Source organism: Acipenser ruthenus, chromosome 27 (genome assembly GCF_902713425.1).
Source record: "Acipenser ruthenus chromosome 27, fAciRut3.2 maternal haplotype, whole genome shotgun sequence".
Classification (NCBI taxonomy): domain Eukaryota; kingdom Metazoa; phylum Chordata; class Actinopteri; order Acipenseriformes; family Acipenseridae; genus Acipenser; species Acipenser ruthenus.
The window spans coordinates 7,452,069-7,467,264 of NC_081215.1; the positions used below are offsets into that span (position 1 = coordinate 7,452,069).

Genomic DNA, 15,196 nt, shown 5'->3' on the forward strand with positions numbered 1-15,196 from the left:
AGGAAACCAAAAAACAAGACAGAATAGCCTAGTGTTTAATCTTTATGCCATTTACTGTAGCCAGAACCACCTGTTTCTGGTAGGTTTGTAAGTGTGGGGTTCTGCATAGAGTAGCCTCTGTCGAATACTGTTGTCCAAAACCTAGCACTACACATCATTTAAATTGTTTTAAAATGCACTGCAAAAGAGAGACAGTACGAGTTTCCCACGGTTAGATGTACTGATGCACGACTAATGAATAAGCTGTTCATTCTCTGCATGTCCAAACAGCTGTTTCAAGTCTAAATGGAAAGCTACGATTTGTAGCCCCGAGGGAGGTTTGTTAAACTGTGGACAGGGCAGGGGTGGTGGGTTATCCCGACTCTAGTGACTGCAGATTAAAACTCCCACCAACATTATCAACATTCCCCTGATAACAGGAAACAGTTCCCTGGAAGGCTAAACAGCGTTACAGAACCAGTGACTAACATCAGAATAAAAAAGATGCTGCTGCTTCCTGGTACACTTCGTATGTCAGGAAACTCACTCAAGTGGCCTGGCTGCAATCAGACCATGTGATCTACAGTACAAGTACCAGGATGTTGCAGTTTATCTATGCCGTTGTATCTGAAATATCAACTGAATTAAAGTGAAAAAAAAACAGAACCAAAGATACTCAATTAAAGGGTAATAATATTGTTAATAAAGCCAATAATAGGCTAGCACTCCTTTAACCTTAAAATTTGGTGGTGTCTCACCTGGCAGGACAGCCCCTGGTAGCCAGGCGGGCAGCCACACTGCTCCACTTCCAGGGCCTGGGGCAAGCTGGTGGGAGTGGGCACGGCCACCTCCATGCTGACCCCCGAGATGCTGGTGGAGAGCATGTCAGTGGAGTAGGAGGCTCGGACCAGGATCTCATCCAGGTCAGCCAGGACCATCATCAGGTGTTCACGGGTCGCCTGCATTCCGTCCGGACGCTTCCAGTATTGCTGCTCTCAAAAGAAAGAGGGGAGCGTTAGAGCTGCAACCTTCCCTCAATCACTGGGGTTCCTCAGATTATTATTCATTCAGATTCAATTCAGAAAGGCCCGTGACAAAGCAGGGTTGTACGTATCAGGGTGGCGGTGATCAAGCGGAATTTGGTATAGGCATGATATCAGAGTGATTATTGCTGATGCATCTTCTTGTTTAGATTGACTGTGCAATTTCTGTTTCACTCTTCACATCCTGGTGTCAAGTTAAAAAGCGCTCCTGTGTTCTTTATAGCGCTGTCATAGTTGCCTTCTTTCTAAGTTTCCCTATCCCCCTGCAATACTCTTCTCCCAGTGCATATAAGAAATGCCACATTTTTTGTAAGTGATATTTCTTTGCAGGAGGACAGGTTAAGGTAGCCACATGTGTTAAAATAAGGTGCTTTCTGCAGTCACAAGCGATGTCATCTCATGAAATCTCACAAAGAGTGTAGTCATGAACTACTCTCAAAGTACTTTGACATCTATACACAGGATAAGATGCAGCAAGGATTTTTCATACATAATGTATAATAAAAAGAAGGGTTAGTACTTTTTCTTGGTACAGAGCTCAATTTGAATGAGAAACTTGTGGTGGGAATGGGGTATTCAAGGTAAATGACAATTTGGGTTTTTAAGGGGGAGCATGTTATTTGAATACAGCACAAGGATATGACTTCCATATTAAGAGGCAAGTTTCACCACATATATGCATTTATTTTTTCTGGGTACTATTTTTTGGTATATCCGTTCTTCAGCAACAGTCACATTGCAAATGTAAAGTTTTAAATATCAAGGTGCAGGATATATATTTGTACACAGAGTGTGTCACATTGTCAAATTTAGATAAATGCTGTTGCCGGTTACCTCACTGAAAATGACTTCAAAGGTCTTCCTCTCCCGGGGCCTCAGCTGTTCAGGGTGGTAGGACACCAGAGTGATGTCATTACCCTAGAAAACAAATCCAGCACAAGGGTTAGACATCCCACACACAACTACAGCTTTCATAGCTCAGCATACTGTATAGCCACAGAGCCGGGATAAGGACGCTTACTCATATTAGCTATTTAAAGTTATAATTGCTCTCTATTAGAGCCTTGTATGTTCACCTCAAGGTGATGCATAATAGACAGCAAAAATTATATATGGCAAAACTATACAAAAGCACAGGGCTTTACAAAGTGCTGTGTCTGGCAGTATTATGCCAGACTAAACAAGAATGCTTGTCTAGATTTGAACTCCACAAAGAAAATCACAATCTTGAAAGGCTTTAGGAAGGAAATTCCAAAGCTACGGTCTGCAGCAGGAACATGACCCAACACACACTGTCTTTTGCAAAAAGAGCTTTACAGTGGCTTTAACAATTCCCACTTTATTATTTATTTTTGTACATGTCTATGTACTGGACACTTGCACCTTCACGGTCTGAAACATTCAGTGGCTATACCATGTTTTACAGGTGTGTCCAGTACAGCTTTTCTGTAAACAGCAGGCACAACAGAAATCTATTATTACTGGAGGTAGGTGGTGCACGGCTGGTTAATTCAAAAGCCTTTCACCTTTGGAGACCTGAGTTTGAATCAATAATGAAATGAGTTTGAGGAGTATCAACCTAGTTGGAGTCTACATCACAAAACCACCATACAATTTGTCACTATTGCAGAGAGGGGGACCAACTGGATGGAGGGGAGAGTTCAGGTCAGGATTGAGGTGCGCTCACTCACAGAAGCAGCTGTGACTAGCAAGTGTCCTTCGATTCATGAGCACTACATTAGCAAGCATCAAAAACAACAGCTGAATTAACAGGCCGTCTTGTGGATTTTTTGGCTGCTTGCCCACAGTGTCTTACCTTCCTGGGGTTTACTGATTAGTATAGAAGCATGAAAGAATGTGTAGGCACCTGCAGTTTTTGGGTCCCCTATCTTGATAGAGAAAATAACTGAATAATCACAAAGAGGGGTCCAGCCATACTCACAATGATCTGCACATCGGCATCCGGGACTGGAGATCCCCTGACCCCAGCGTTGTAGGAGAGAGTGTATCGGAGGCGGCCACCGTAGGATCCAATCTAGAAGACATGAGTACAGAAAGTTCAGATAGAGTCTTCTAGCTGTGGAAAAGGACCAAGGAGGTATTCAATACTGGAGAACGCCAGGCTGGAAAATGAAAAAAGCATTGTGTTGTTTATTAGGTTTGGCTAAACTGGTTTGAAGAGCTGGTAGCATACAGCATGATTTAATTTACCAATTTGGACAACACTTAGATAAGAAATTCATAATGCATCCAGTGATTGCCTGTACACTACCTTCCAACAGTAGATGGATAAAGAGAAGGACCCATTACTTAAAGACGGTATTCTTGTATTGGGTTTTGTTCCATCTTTAATAATTTTACGTCAAATCTTATTTTTGGACTGTCTGGTTTGGACAAGTGTTTATTTTAGCTCCAGAAATGTGTCTGCAATGGTGACACCCAAGATAGCACATGGATTGCTGTACAAGCTCAAGTCTTTCTGCGTTTATTCATCAATGTTTATATTCCCACCAACATCTTTGAATGTGAATTCCGGTATATATTTGTGGCAGATATTTCAGTTCCCACAAGCACGTTTTATCCTTATTCAAATACAACATGATATAATTCTTGTTTACACACACTGTACCATGTACTTTAAAATATTAGCAAGGAACACTGTTACAACCCAGAGGGAATTAAGCTGAGGGAACACAAAGCCACTTTGTGGCTTGGAACTTGGTTTCAGGCCACTGCATGCACACCAGGGGAGACTTGGGGTTTGATACAGTACATAAAAGTTGCCTCAAACTAGGTCTCACATCACAGTGTTGTGGATCCAGGCTTCCCTCAGCTTTAGCGGCATTATCTATCCAAAACAATTTCAACAACAAACCTGGGACGTTCAACAAAAACTTATTTAGATGAAAAGTTATCCATTGTCAAATTTATGAGCAAATACATACTTGTTGAGACCAAAAACATTGTTTGAAAAATTGGAGGGACACATGGATAGAAAAATCACAACTGCACCTATTTCTTTAAGTCAAAACTGCAAAATATCTAATTTCAGAGATGGACCTGGATTGAACAATGTGGTATATTGTAAGATTAACCAAGAGTTGCGAAGAGGTGGTTAATGCAATGCAGAAGTTCAAATGTTGGCTGTTGAGGAACAGACAACCAGGTAGGAATACAAAAACCTGAATATATTTTACAGTGGGTACCTATGCCAACCTCTATTGAAAATATATAGTATCTGGATATGTAACTTAACCTCTAAAACATGGCTTTATTGGTTCATGCATAGTCTTTTACCTTATCCCCTTTGAAGTGCTGTGGGAGCTGCCAGTAGAAGAGGCCATCAGGAAGCAAGCTGAGACCCTTGTAGACCAAAGCATACTGGGACACAGGAGGAATAAGAGCAGTGAGATAGAGAGAATTGCAGCTAGAGTCCACAAAGCATAACCAAAGCTGAAGCAGGTGAAAGAATTGGCAGGACAGGGCTGGAATTCATCCCTCAAACAAGCAGTACGGTTCCCAGGACATGCCAGAAGACACCTGAATTCTATCATTAGGACGTACACGTGTACAATACATTGAGATTCATACACACACTATAGAAAAATGTTTACAGTTTTACAAGTAAACAGGAATACATTCAGTGTTGAAGACATGTTGAGCCTTCATGAATTCAAGTCATGGGCAAAGTGCTTGTAGGGCAGCAGAGGCTTTCCATGTAAATTATCCAGACAGGCCAAGGCCCAATCACACAAGTGCCCTGTGAAGTGTCCTGTGCCAGGTCAGTGTTGGAACTCATTTTGAACATGTCTGTAATCATGTTTGCAGCAGTGGGTTATTTGTCATATGGTGTTTTATAAAACACTTTGTACAGCATCGACTCATGCAAAAACATTATAATTCAGCCTTCTATTTTTCAATGTTTATTTAGCAATTATCTACATTTTTGTAGATGGCCCAAATATCATGTATTTTAGTATTTTGTACCATACAAAACCAATTAACCAGCTCTTCTTGGTGCTGCCCAAGAGTACTCCTATGGAGAGGTGTTGAAACAAAATCAGATTACCGGCACTGACTGACTACACACTACACATGGCAGGGTGTGGTTAAACCCCTTCTGAGCAGATACAAGGTAATCACCTCTGCGGTTCTCTTCAACAGAGCTGGTTTTACTTTAACTCATGGTGCACTCCATATCACACGAACGTACATCCTTAAGATGTGTTACCCATTTCATACGTATTCAAAGCACCACTCCATGCAAGCAGGCCAGCGGCCCGGTGCTACCTTGTCACTGTCAACAGGCCTGGGGCCTCGGGGGGACAGAGGCAGGCCTGGGATAAGGTTTGTGGACGGCTGCCTTTGTTCCCGAGGTGCAGGTAAAACCTGCCGATATGTCTGAAAACAGTCACATCGGTAGTCGGTGAAACACCACATCGTGTCACAACACTTAATACCATTTCAAGATATTTGGCTATTTGCTCTTTTTTTCTCAGTACATGCTTTGCATCTTACAATCCAACACGCCTTTGTAAAAAGTTTCTGAAATACAGACGTGCTCAAATTTGTTGGTTCCCTTCCACAAAAAACGAAGAGTGCACAATGTTCTCTGAAATAACTTGAAACTGACAAAAGTAATTGGCATCCACTATTGTTTATTCCATATTTAATAGAAATCAAACTTTGCTTTTGATTTTTTATTCAACATAATATTGTAAATAATAAAACAAATGAAAATGGCATGGACAAAAATGATGGGACCGCTAACCTAATATTTTGTTGCACAACCTTTAGAGGCAATCACTGCAATCAAACGTTTTCTGTAGCTCTCAATGAGACTTCTGCACCTGTTAACAGGTAGTTTGGCCCACTCTTCCTGAGCAAACTGCTCCAGCTGTCTCAGGTTTGATGGATGCCTTCTCCAGACTGCAAGTTTCAGCTCTTTCCATAGATGTTCGATAGGATTCAGATCAGGACTCATAGAAGGCCACTTCAGAATAGTCCAATGTTTTGTTCTTATCCATTGTTGGGTGCTTTTAGCTGTGTGTTTTTGGGTCATTATCCTGTTGGAGGACCCATGACCTGCGACTGAGACAGAGCTTTCTGACACTGGGCAGTACGTTTCACTCCAGAATGCTTTGATAGTCTTGAGATTTCATTGTGCCCTGCACAGATTCAAGGCACTCTGTGCCAGGCACAGCAAAGCAGCCCCAAAACATAACCGAGCCTCCTCCATGTTTCACTGTAGGTATGGTGTTCTTTTCTTTGAAAGCTTCATTTTTTCGTCTGTGAACATACAGCTGATGTGACTTGCCAAAAAGCTCCAGTTTTGACTCATCTGTCCAAAGGACATTCTCCCAGAAGGATTGTGGCTTGTCAATATGCATTTTAGCAAATTCCAGTCTGGCTTTTTTATGTTTTTCTGTCAAAAGTGGAGTCCTCCTGGGTCTTCTTCCATGGAGCCCACTTTCGCTCAAAAAGCGACGGATGGTGCGATCAGAAACTGACGTACCTTCACCTTGGAGTATCTCTTTGTTAGTTATCCTTGGTTCTTTTTCTACCATTCGCACTATCCTTCTGTTCAATCTGGGGTCTATTTTCCTCTTGCGGCCGCGCCCAGGGAGGTTGGCTACAGTTCCATGGACCTTAAACTTCTTAATATTTGCAACTGTTGTCACAGGAACATCAAGCTGCTTGGAGATGGACTTGTAGCCGTTACCTTTACCATGCTTGTCTATTATTTTCTTTCTGATCTCCTCAGACAACTCTCTCCTTTGCTTTCTCTGGTCCATGTTCAGTGTGGTGCACACAATGATACCAAACAGCACAGTGACTACTTTTCTCCATTTAAATAGGCTGAATGACTGATTACAAGATTGGAGACATGTGTGATACTAATTAAAGAAACTAATTAGTTTGAAATATCACTATAATCCAATTATTTATTATCTTTTCTAAGGGGTACCAACAAATGTGTCCAGGCCATTTTAGAATATCTTTGTAGAATAAGCAATAATTCATCTCTTTTCACAGCTTCTTTGCTTTATTCTATGACATACCAAAGGCATGCAAGTATACATGCTAAAATAGCTTTTAATTTCATCACTTTTCAGGAGGAATGAAGCATTATTTCAATGAGCTGTAAGGGTACCAACAAATTTGAGCACGTCTGTATATGTTTAAAACATACAGAACAATACTCCAGACTACGCATTTGTATTTTAATGATTTACCCAAGGCAAGAAGAGTGAGGCTGAACATTACCTATGCATCCCACTTAGGGTCATTATATATACTATTTTCTTCATTGTACACCAATGTATTCTAATACTCTATGTGAAAAAAATAAAATATACATTCTAGCATTGTACTTTTTACTGATCATTTACTACAGATAAAACATTACGTTTTTCACACAACGTTTGCATAACAATGAAAGACAGTGCTCATTTTGTTCAGTCCACCTACTGGATTCTGTGAAGGGCTGTGGATAAACACATACCTCAGTCTCTGTGAGCCTGGAAGCAAAGCCAGGAGGTGCAGAGAGAAGAGAGGGCGGCAGAGGAGCTCTGGCAGAGAAAGAGGAAGAGAAGCCAGATGGAGGAGAAGGAGCAGAGGGTGCGGTAGCACGGGGAGGAGGGGGGGCTGGTGGGCCAGCAGGACCCACGAAGACGGGCCGAGAGAAAGTTCTGCTCTCAGCTGGGGCTAGTGGCTGAGGGTTGGAGGAAGAGGAGGCGGGTTGGCTGGATGAAAAGTTGGAGATGAGCGCCCATATCTGATCGTCAAGCTGCTTTATCTCTTCCAGTTTGGACAGGGACTGTATAGAGTGGGGGTGAAAGAGCATCACCCATTTGAGGCAGAAGAAAACAAAATAGGTGCTCTAGAGTAACAAAGATGCATGCAGCCACGCAAGAAAGGAAGCAGCAGTAGAGAAGATGCATGCAGCCACGCAAGAAAGGAAGCAGCAGTAGGGAAGATGCATGCAGTCATGCAAGAAAGGAAGCAGCAGTAGGGAAGATGCATGCAGTCATGCAAGAAAGGAAGCAGCAGTAGTGGTAGTCATGCGTGGTGTCAGGTTTTATATCTCCCCATGCTAGGGGTGTACTGATACTTGTACTGATACTCGGAATTGCATTTAAGCAGTATTTAAAAATCGGCAGGTATTAAATAAAAAAAACACACCTATTTCCTCACCTTTACATCTGAATACCAGTCAATGGCAATTAACTTCTGCATTGAGTGTTTTAAAAGCTGACTGGATGCAAATTTTCCTCTCATCTGGTGTGCTGACATTGATGACGTACTGCAGTAAAAAAAATTTCAAGGACAGCTTTTCTGGTTTTGAAATTAATAAATGGACGTGTTTTGATTTATTTAATACCGGATGATAAATACTTCTTAAAGGCAATTATGAGTACGAGTGAGAGTATCAGCACAGCCCTACACCAAGCAGTCGACAAGACTGGGCGATTTACTGGATTTACTGGAAATTCTGTTAAACTACAAAACTAAACCAAAAAAGTTTCAGAACATTGCATTAAAGGGCAATATAACACAAATGGGAAACTGAGAATTAAAAAAAAAAAAAAAAAAAAAAAATTATACATACATACATACATACATACATACATACATACATACATACATACATACATACATACATACATACATACATACATACATACATACATACATACATACATATATATATATATATATATATATATAGACACACACACACACACACATATACACACACTACCGGTCAAAAGTTTTAGAACACCCCCATTTTTCCAGTTTTTATTGAAATTTAAGCAGTTCAAGTCCAGTGAATAACCTGAAATGGTACACAGGTAAGCGGTAAACTGCCAGAGGTTAAAAAAAAGTTTAGGTTACCAAAAACTGAAAAATAATGTACATTTCAGAGTTATACAAAAATATATATTTTACTTAATTCATGACCAAACATTTCAATGTTGAAATGAGTCTCATGCATATGTCTTGGTGGAAGTCTTACTGAGGAAGCAGAAGCTTTGCCTTCCCTCAACACTGGAGGACACCCATCACTGCTGAAACAGGTGGAAATACCCACAAGCGGCTTGCAAATAAATGGTTTGCCAGTCTCCTTTCTCACAGACTACTGGTTAACATTCACAGCAATAAAACTGAAAAAACACACAAACGTACTAATGACTATCGCATTCAGTGGGCAAGGGGTCTGAGTTTCTTCCAAGGCACAAAAGTCAACATGCTTCTGTTAGGTCTTCAAAACGATCATGCCAACTCATTGCGGAACGCCACGATGATAATTACTACTGTTACGTATGTATTAGAATGGTTGTTCTACTGTACATTCCTTCCAGTTCAGCCCACAATTATGTCATGCCAGTAATGTGGGGCCATGCGGTGTCTCCGATACCTTGAGGGACCGTTTTGACCTTGAATGAGCTTCTCCCATGGAGCCAATGGAGTCCATGAAATTCCACACGGCCGCATCCTTCCTCAGTTGCTCCTCAGTCAAAGTTGAATCTTTCTAATAAACGCAGCAGGTACCTTATTACTGGTAAGATGCAACATTGCCTGACATGAAGGCTTCCATATGAAGCCTGTTAAAATCCACCTACCTCTCGTTGGCTTCAATTGTCATGCTCATGTGATGCACATTACCTCAAAGTGATGACAATCTTGATAAGAACCTTCACTGCTATGCGTTTTTTGTTTGAATCACAAGGACGTAAACATAGGATAACCATTCCAAGTTTTAGTCACACCTACAATTCATGGGCTCATTAGTAAAGCGTAAAATGGATTAACCCGCTACACAATTCGAATCAGCAGGAAGGCTTGGAGTGTTCCTAACAAGATCATTCTTGCTGTGAAAGTCATTCTAACCCCCTGGTCCCACACTATTAGTGTCGTCTTATATTTTCACCATGAAGTTGGCTATCAAATCATTATTACTATTAATCTAAAAAGGGAAAAATAAACTGGTAATGCTACTAATCTATCAATAAAATAACTATGGACTGCATCAGGATCCTTGAATTAACACACTGAATATTTTTTCCTAGATTGATCATTTGTTTTTCCATTAAGAAAAAAAATACAAGGTGTAAACTTAGCACTGTAGTTTGGCATAATGTGTTTAGTCCCGTTTAAGTGTCTGAGAGTCAAATGAAAACAGAATCTCTGGATAATAAGAGGAGCCTAATGGCTTTAAGCCCTCTTCTGGTTTTGGGGTTCACATAATATTTCCTTGACAAGTACTATAAACACACTTGCAGTACAGGTAGTGCTCAAGCTTTTTTCATACATGAAATCTTTCTACAATATTACTCATTTAAAAGGCTCTGTCAAGGCTTGATATACAATATAAAGCTCAAACAATCTGCATGCAAGACAAGTCCTGTACAAGCATTTAGGGTGAAGAAAAAACAAACACCGCTATACTTTCTCAGGTGTGGATCAGACTTTCAAACCCTCAAAAGCATCTCGAGAAATCTATGCATTGTATACCTTCCCCTCAGACATGCTCCAGTACAATCTATGCATTGTATACCTTCCCCTCAGACATGCTCCAGTACAAACACATTTGGTGAGGGAATTATCATTTTGATCCATATTGCCCTTTTAAATCTCTCTTAAATACAGCCGAGGCTTGCAAATTAGTCCACTGCACTGCCTAGCCTTCAGGTCCTTGATCTAATGTTTAGAGGGCACTATAAATTAATGATATGTGGGTGTAACCTGAAAAGTACATTTCCAAACATGCGTTTGCTAGCAGACAGCATGCTCATGGTTTGAGGTCGACAATTACCCAGTAATCTGACTCAAGCAATTGAAAGGAAACTGTCATGAAAATTAACCTTGGTTTGGCATCTGAAAACAGACTCAAGGCATGGAAATGCAGCCAGTAAGGAACACATGCTTCTACATGTCTCCAAAGCCAGGCTCACAGAAACATCAGTACAAACCAGACACGCTGTTTTACCTTGTGTGCCCGCCTCATACGGGCAAAGAAAGCCTCCCTCTGAAGAACCAGACACAGTAGAAAGCCACACAGAAAAAACGTAAAATGGAGAAAGTCACATCTATGATTTTAGGCTGCTGAAAATTGGGATGCTTGATTCTGTAAACTAAGAATAAACCTGTTTAAACTTTAACATACTTGGCATGTTTAAAACCATCCCATAATAAGAACCTTGATTAGTGTTTTTTTATTTGTAGGTATATTTTACATGCACATTTGTGTCTAGTCAAGATTCTAAATGCTTAATCTTTGCCTCTATTACCACACCTATTGAAATGCATTAAAAAAAAGATAAAGTATTTTTTTTTCTAATTATTAGTAAAGATTATCACTAGTTCCCTCATACATGCAGGTATGCTGTAGATCTTTCCAGCACCACACTATAGATATGAATGTTTAAACTAGCAGACCTCAAGAAGCAACGGTTTCAGCTTTCTAAAAAGCAGTCCCCTTACCTTTTACTTCCTTTAATTCAGAAGTTCAGACAGGACCATTGCTCAACGTGTCTGCCGTGTAACAGACTGATACGCTGAATAAAACTGTCACAGACAAGCCGCACATTTTCCATTGTATTGTGGCTGATTTATCGCGAATATCGGCATCCGATTGGTTAAATTAACTTCTGAATTTCCCTAAAAAAATTAAATCAAAACTGCTGAGCTTTCAGCAGATTCTTCAAATGGATTCAAACCCTGAGTGAAGTGTGACTGGATTCAACTGTATAGACAATGGCAATGGAAGAAGTTTCACATCATGACTTGGAGGTAAACCAAGTTATCCCTGTTTTAACCCAGATGAAACCCATTATCTGAAACGTTTGTCTACCTAAGTTGGTTTCCACAATTGCACAGCTTCAACCATGCCTACTTTGTTGAGAGTTAACATGAGCCACTGAAACAGCAAAGCACTGTTAATACGCTAAAGTGCTGCTGAAGACTACCTTGTCTCCCTGGAGATTCTCTGGAAGTTGCCAATACAATGCCTCCTGGCCCAGCTGTCCGAAGCGGCTGTATGACAGCTGAGTACCGTCAGTGGCGATTTCCACTGAGAATCCAGTAACGATGCGTGTGCTGCGTTGCCGGTTCACCAGGACAAAGTTCTGGAAGTTTCCGGGAGAAAACGAGGTGGAAATCTGAAGTAAAAAAGGTAAGGTAAAGAGGGTTTTCAGACAGGTCAAAGCCAATTCCCATTGTATCCATTTTAAAATCACACATTTCCTCATCTGGCTTTGAGCTTGTTTGGTTTATCCTAAAGAATACCTATTAAAACAGTTTTTGAAACTATTTTAATTTTAAAGTTTTCACCTCGGCAAGCTCTTAAACTTTCATGCAACGAGTTTCCAACCTTCTCTCAAACCCCATTCTATCCCTTCTCACCAGGTCTCTGTAGTAAGAGGAGCTGATACACTGCTGAGTCACTCCCATACAGAAGCAGGGTAGGCAGCCCTCCCGCACAGCAGTACTCAGGTGGAAGTGCCCAAGTTTGCAGCTACTGCAAGTAGGGCCCTCTGTGTGCATCTGCAAGAAACACAAAGCAGGAGTTTTATAACAAATCTCCTACATATTCCACCTTTGACACCACTGTTCTGCACAGTCACACTCGTGATTAGACAGGCGTTGTAAATGCACAGGTAATTAAAAATAGTTGATATTTCTGGAAAACAAAATGAGAATACAGGTTAGCTGTTGCATATGTATGGAAAACAAACTATGGGGAGGAAGAAGAGATTAAATGTATTTAAAATGCAAGTTTAAACACAAAGAGATGTCCTTGCCTTGCAGAGGCATTGACCATTGGCATCACATCTGTCGCTAGCACTTCCTCTGGGGTCACAACGGCAATCTAAACCGAGAAATAAGAAATCAGCATTATATTTGACAGACAAAACCAACTATATAAACATCCAGACTATTATCTAAAATGTCATACAACATTGCTTATAAACATTGGAAGAGTAGTTATAAAATTAGCAAAAATTTCTGTATCTGTTAAAACATTAACAAAAGATACTTATCGTCAAAAAGTCATTTAGATTTTACAAATTGTATATTCCTGTTTTTTTTGTTTTTTGGTTTTTTTTACAAACGCTATTTGGTCAGTTTGTATTAATTTCATCCAAAAACCTACAGATTTATTCCAGGAACGTTCGGTATATAAATATGCGATACAAGGCTTTCTATTTAATGTACAGTCGTTTACACTGTCTCTCAGACCGCTGTTACAGTAGCATTCACAGGAAATAGAACTTTAAATAAAACAAAAAGATATGTAATGGGCCTTGCTTATGATTTGCATGTTTAAAGCTGTGTCTCTCTCAGTCCATTCCAGGTCCTTGTTTAAACACACGTCCTTAATTACTGAATTGAAACTCGATATTCAGGAGCTGGTTGAAACAAGGTGCTGGTTTGGAATGGACTGAAAGAGCCACAAGTAGCATCGAACACTCGACAAGAAAAGTGACAGTGAACTTCAGAAGCTGGCAGTCGATTTCAAAGCAGCAGTAAACAGTCCTGTTTTTGTGCGTTTAAAGTGTACTCTAGTGGCAAACTAGCAATGTGAGTGTTAACTGTATTCAGCTGTTTAAACAGTAAGATTTGCAATCCATTACACAGAAATGCCCTTTCAGAACATTAATTATTTAAACATTCAAAAGATGTTTTAAAATATAAAGCACCAGCAAAGTGTTAGAAAACAGTATAAATCAGAGAACCAGACATTACCTGATACATAATATATACCCCGTATGTAATATATATAGTTAACTATTTTACTTTGACTACTCAAGACTAGCAAGTAGTCATTCTACCCCTACAAGTTAGCACCACTGGGTTAAAGGAACTAGCCAACACACGTCCCTAGAAGCCACTGAAAACTACGACACTATGCTTCCCACATGGGGGCGCAGAATCATTTAAAAACACGACAAACAGATACTGCCGTTACCATTCCCGTTGTTATTCCCGTTCCTGCTGCACGGCCGTCCCAGGAGTGGATTCCCAGAGTACCCTGCAGCACACCTAAACAGACATTCCACAGTTAAGAGCAGTTCCTTGCAAAGGATCATTGCATCTATGATGGATAATATGATTCTAGTCACAACTTGATAGTTTTTTGGTGGGTGGTTGGGACAAATGGTTAAGAGTCTCTAACACCTTTTTTTTTATTATTTAAACTTCAGTCGTATGCAGTCAATTATAATAGAAGGGTGGTTGTGTTTTATCCTTTATTGTCTACAGTGATAATTATGGGGTAATCCCACGAAGCACTGAGTTTTAATCAAACAGTGGGTCAGGACTGTTACCAAACTAAATTGAAGCCTTTTTGACATCCATCTCTTCCATGCCAGGACTACAGAGTACTATCATGCATCATGTTTGTAAATCATAAAACACAGTGCCCTTTAACATGCAGTAAAAACATTATTAACACATTATTAAAACAAAAAAGGAAGGTTTCTTCTTTATATCAATGCCCCTTGCAGTACCCTTGAAAGCACCGGTTTGTCCCAACATTCATAAGCATACATGGATACACATATACAGGAACAGATGACTACAGAAGACACGTCCTACTTGCACAACGACACACCTGTAAGGAGATAAGAGACAGCAACAGCAGTTGCTTACACTCTGAGCAGCTACTGTTGTACTCTGTTCATATTATAGCCAATGTCTTTAACAGTGCAACACAGAGCATTTTAATGTCTGTCTGCTAGTAGTTTGTTCACAGCAAGTGGTATATTTCAGCTACATTTGAGTTATAATACAACGTGACCCCTGGGTGTAAACGTGCCAGAGGGCTGGTATGTTCCAACTCCATTTCATTTTCAATGAAGACACCGATTCCCACCCGACAAAGTTCAGAACTATTCCATTATTGAGAATTCTTTTTAGGAGGCTGTGTGGTCCAATGGTTAAAGAAAAGGGCTTGTAACCAGGAGGTCCCCGGTTCAAATCCCACCTTAGCCACTGACTCATTGTGTGACCCTGAGCAAGTCACTTAACCTCCTTGTGCTCCGTCTTTCGGGTGAGACGTAATTGTAAGTGACTCTGCAGCTGATGCATAGTTCACTCACCCTAGTCTCTGTAAGTCGCCTTGGATAAAGGCGTCTGCTAAATAAACAAATAATAATAATAACAAA

At 40.4% G+C, this 15,196-nt stretch overlaps 1 protein-coding gene across 1 annotated transcript in view; it reads right to left on the reverse strand.

Moving 5' to 3' along the window:
* Window positions 1-15,196, reverse strand: part of LOC117432294 (basement membrane-specific heparan sulfate proteoglycan core protein) — a 196,923-nt gene that overhangs the window by 80,176 nt on the left and 101,551 nt on the right. Inside the window, exons 30-36 of the mRNA XM_059002103.1 lie at window positions 13,999-14,072; window positions 12,830-12,897; window positions 12,432-12,572; window positions 11,996-12,187; window positions 2,965-3,057; window positions 1,857-1,940; window positions 738-968 (exon numbers count right to left, since the gene is read on the reverse strand). Of these exons, the coding sequence (XP_058858086.1) occupies window positions 738-968; window positions 1,857-1,940; window positions 2,965-3,057; window positions 11,996-12,187; window positions 12,432-12,572; window positions 12,830-12,897; window positions 13,999-14,072 (883 nt within the window). The remainder of the gene's footprint in view (window positions 1-737; window positions 969-1,856; window positions 1,941-2,964; window positions 3,058-11,995; window positions 12,188-12,431; window positions 12,573-12,829; window positions 12,898-13,998; window positions 14,073-15,196) is intronic.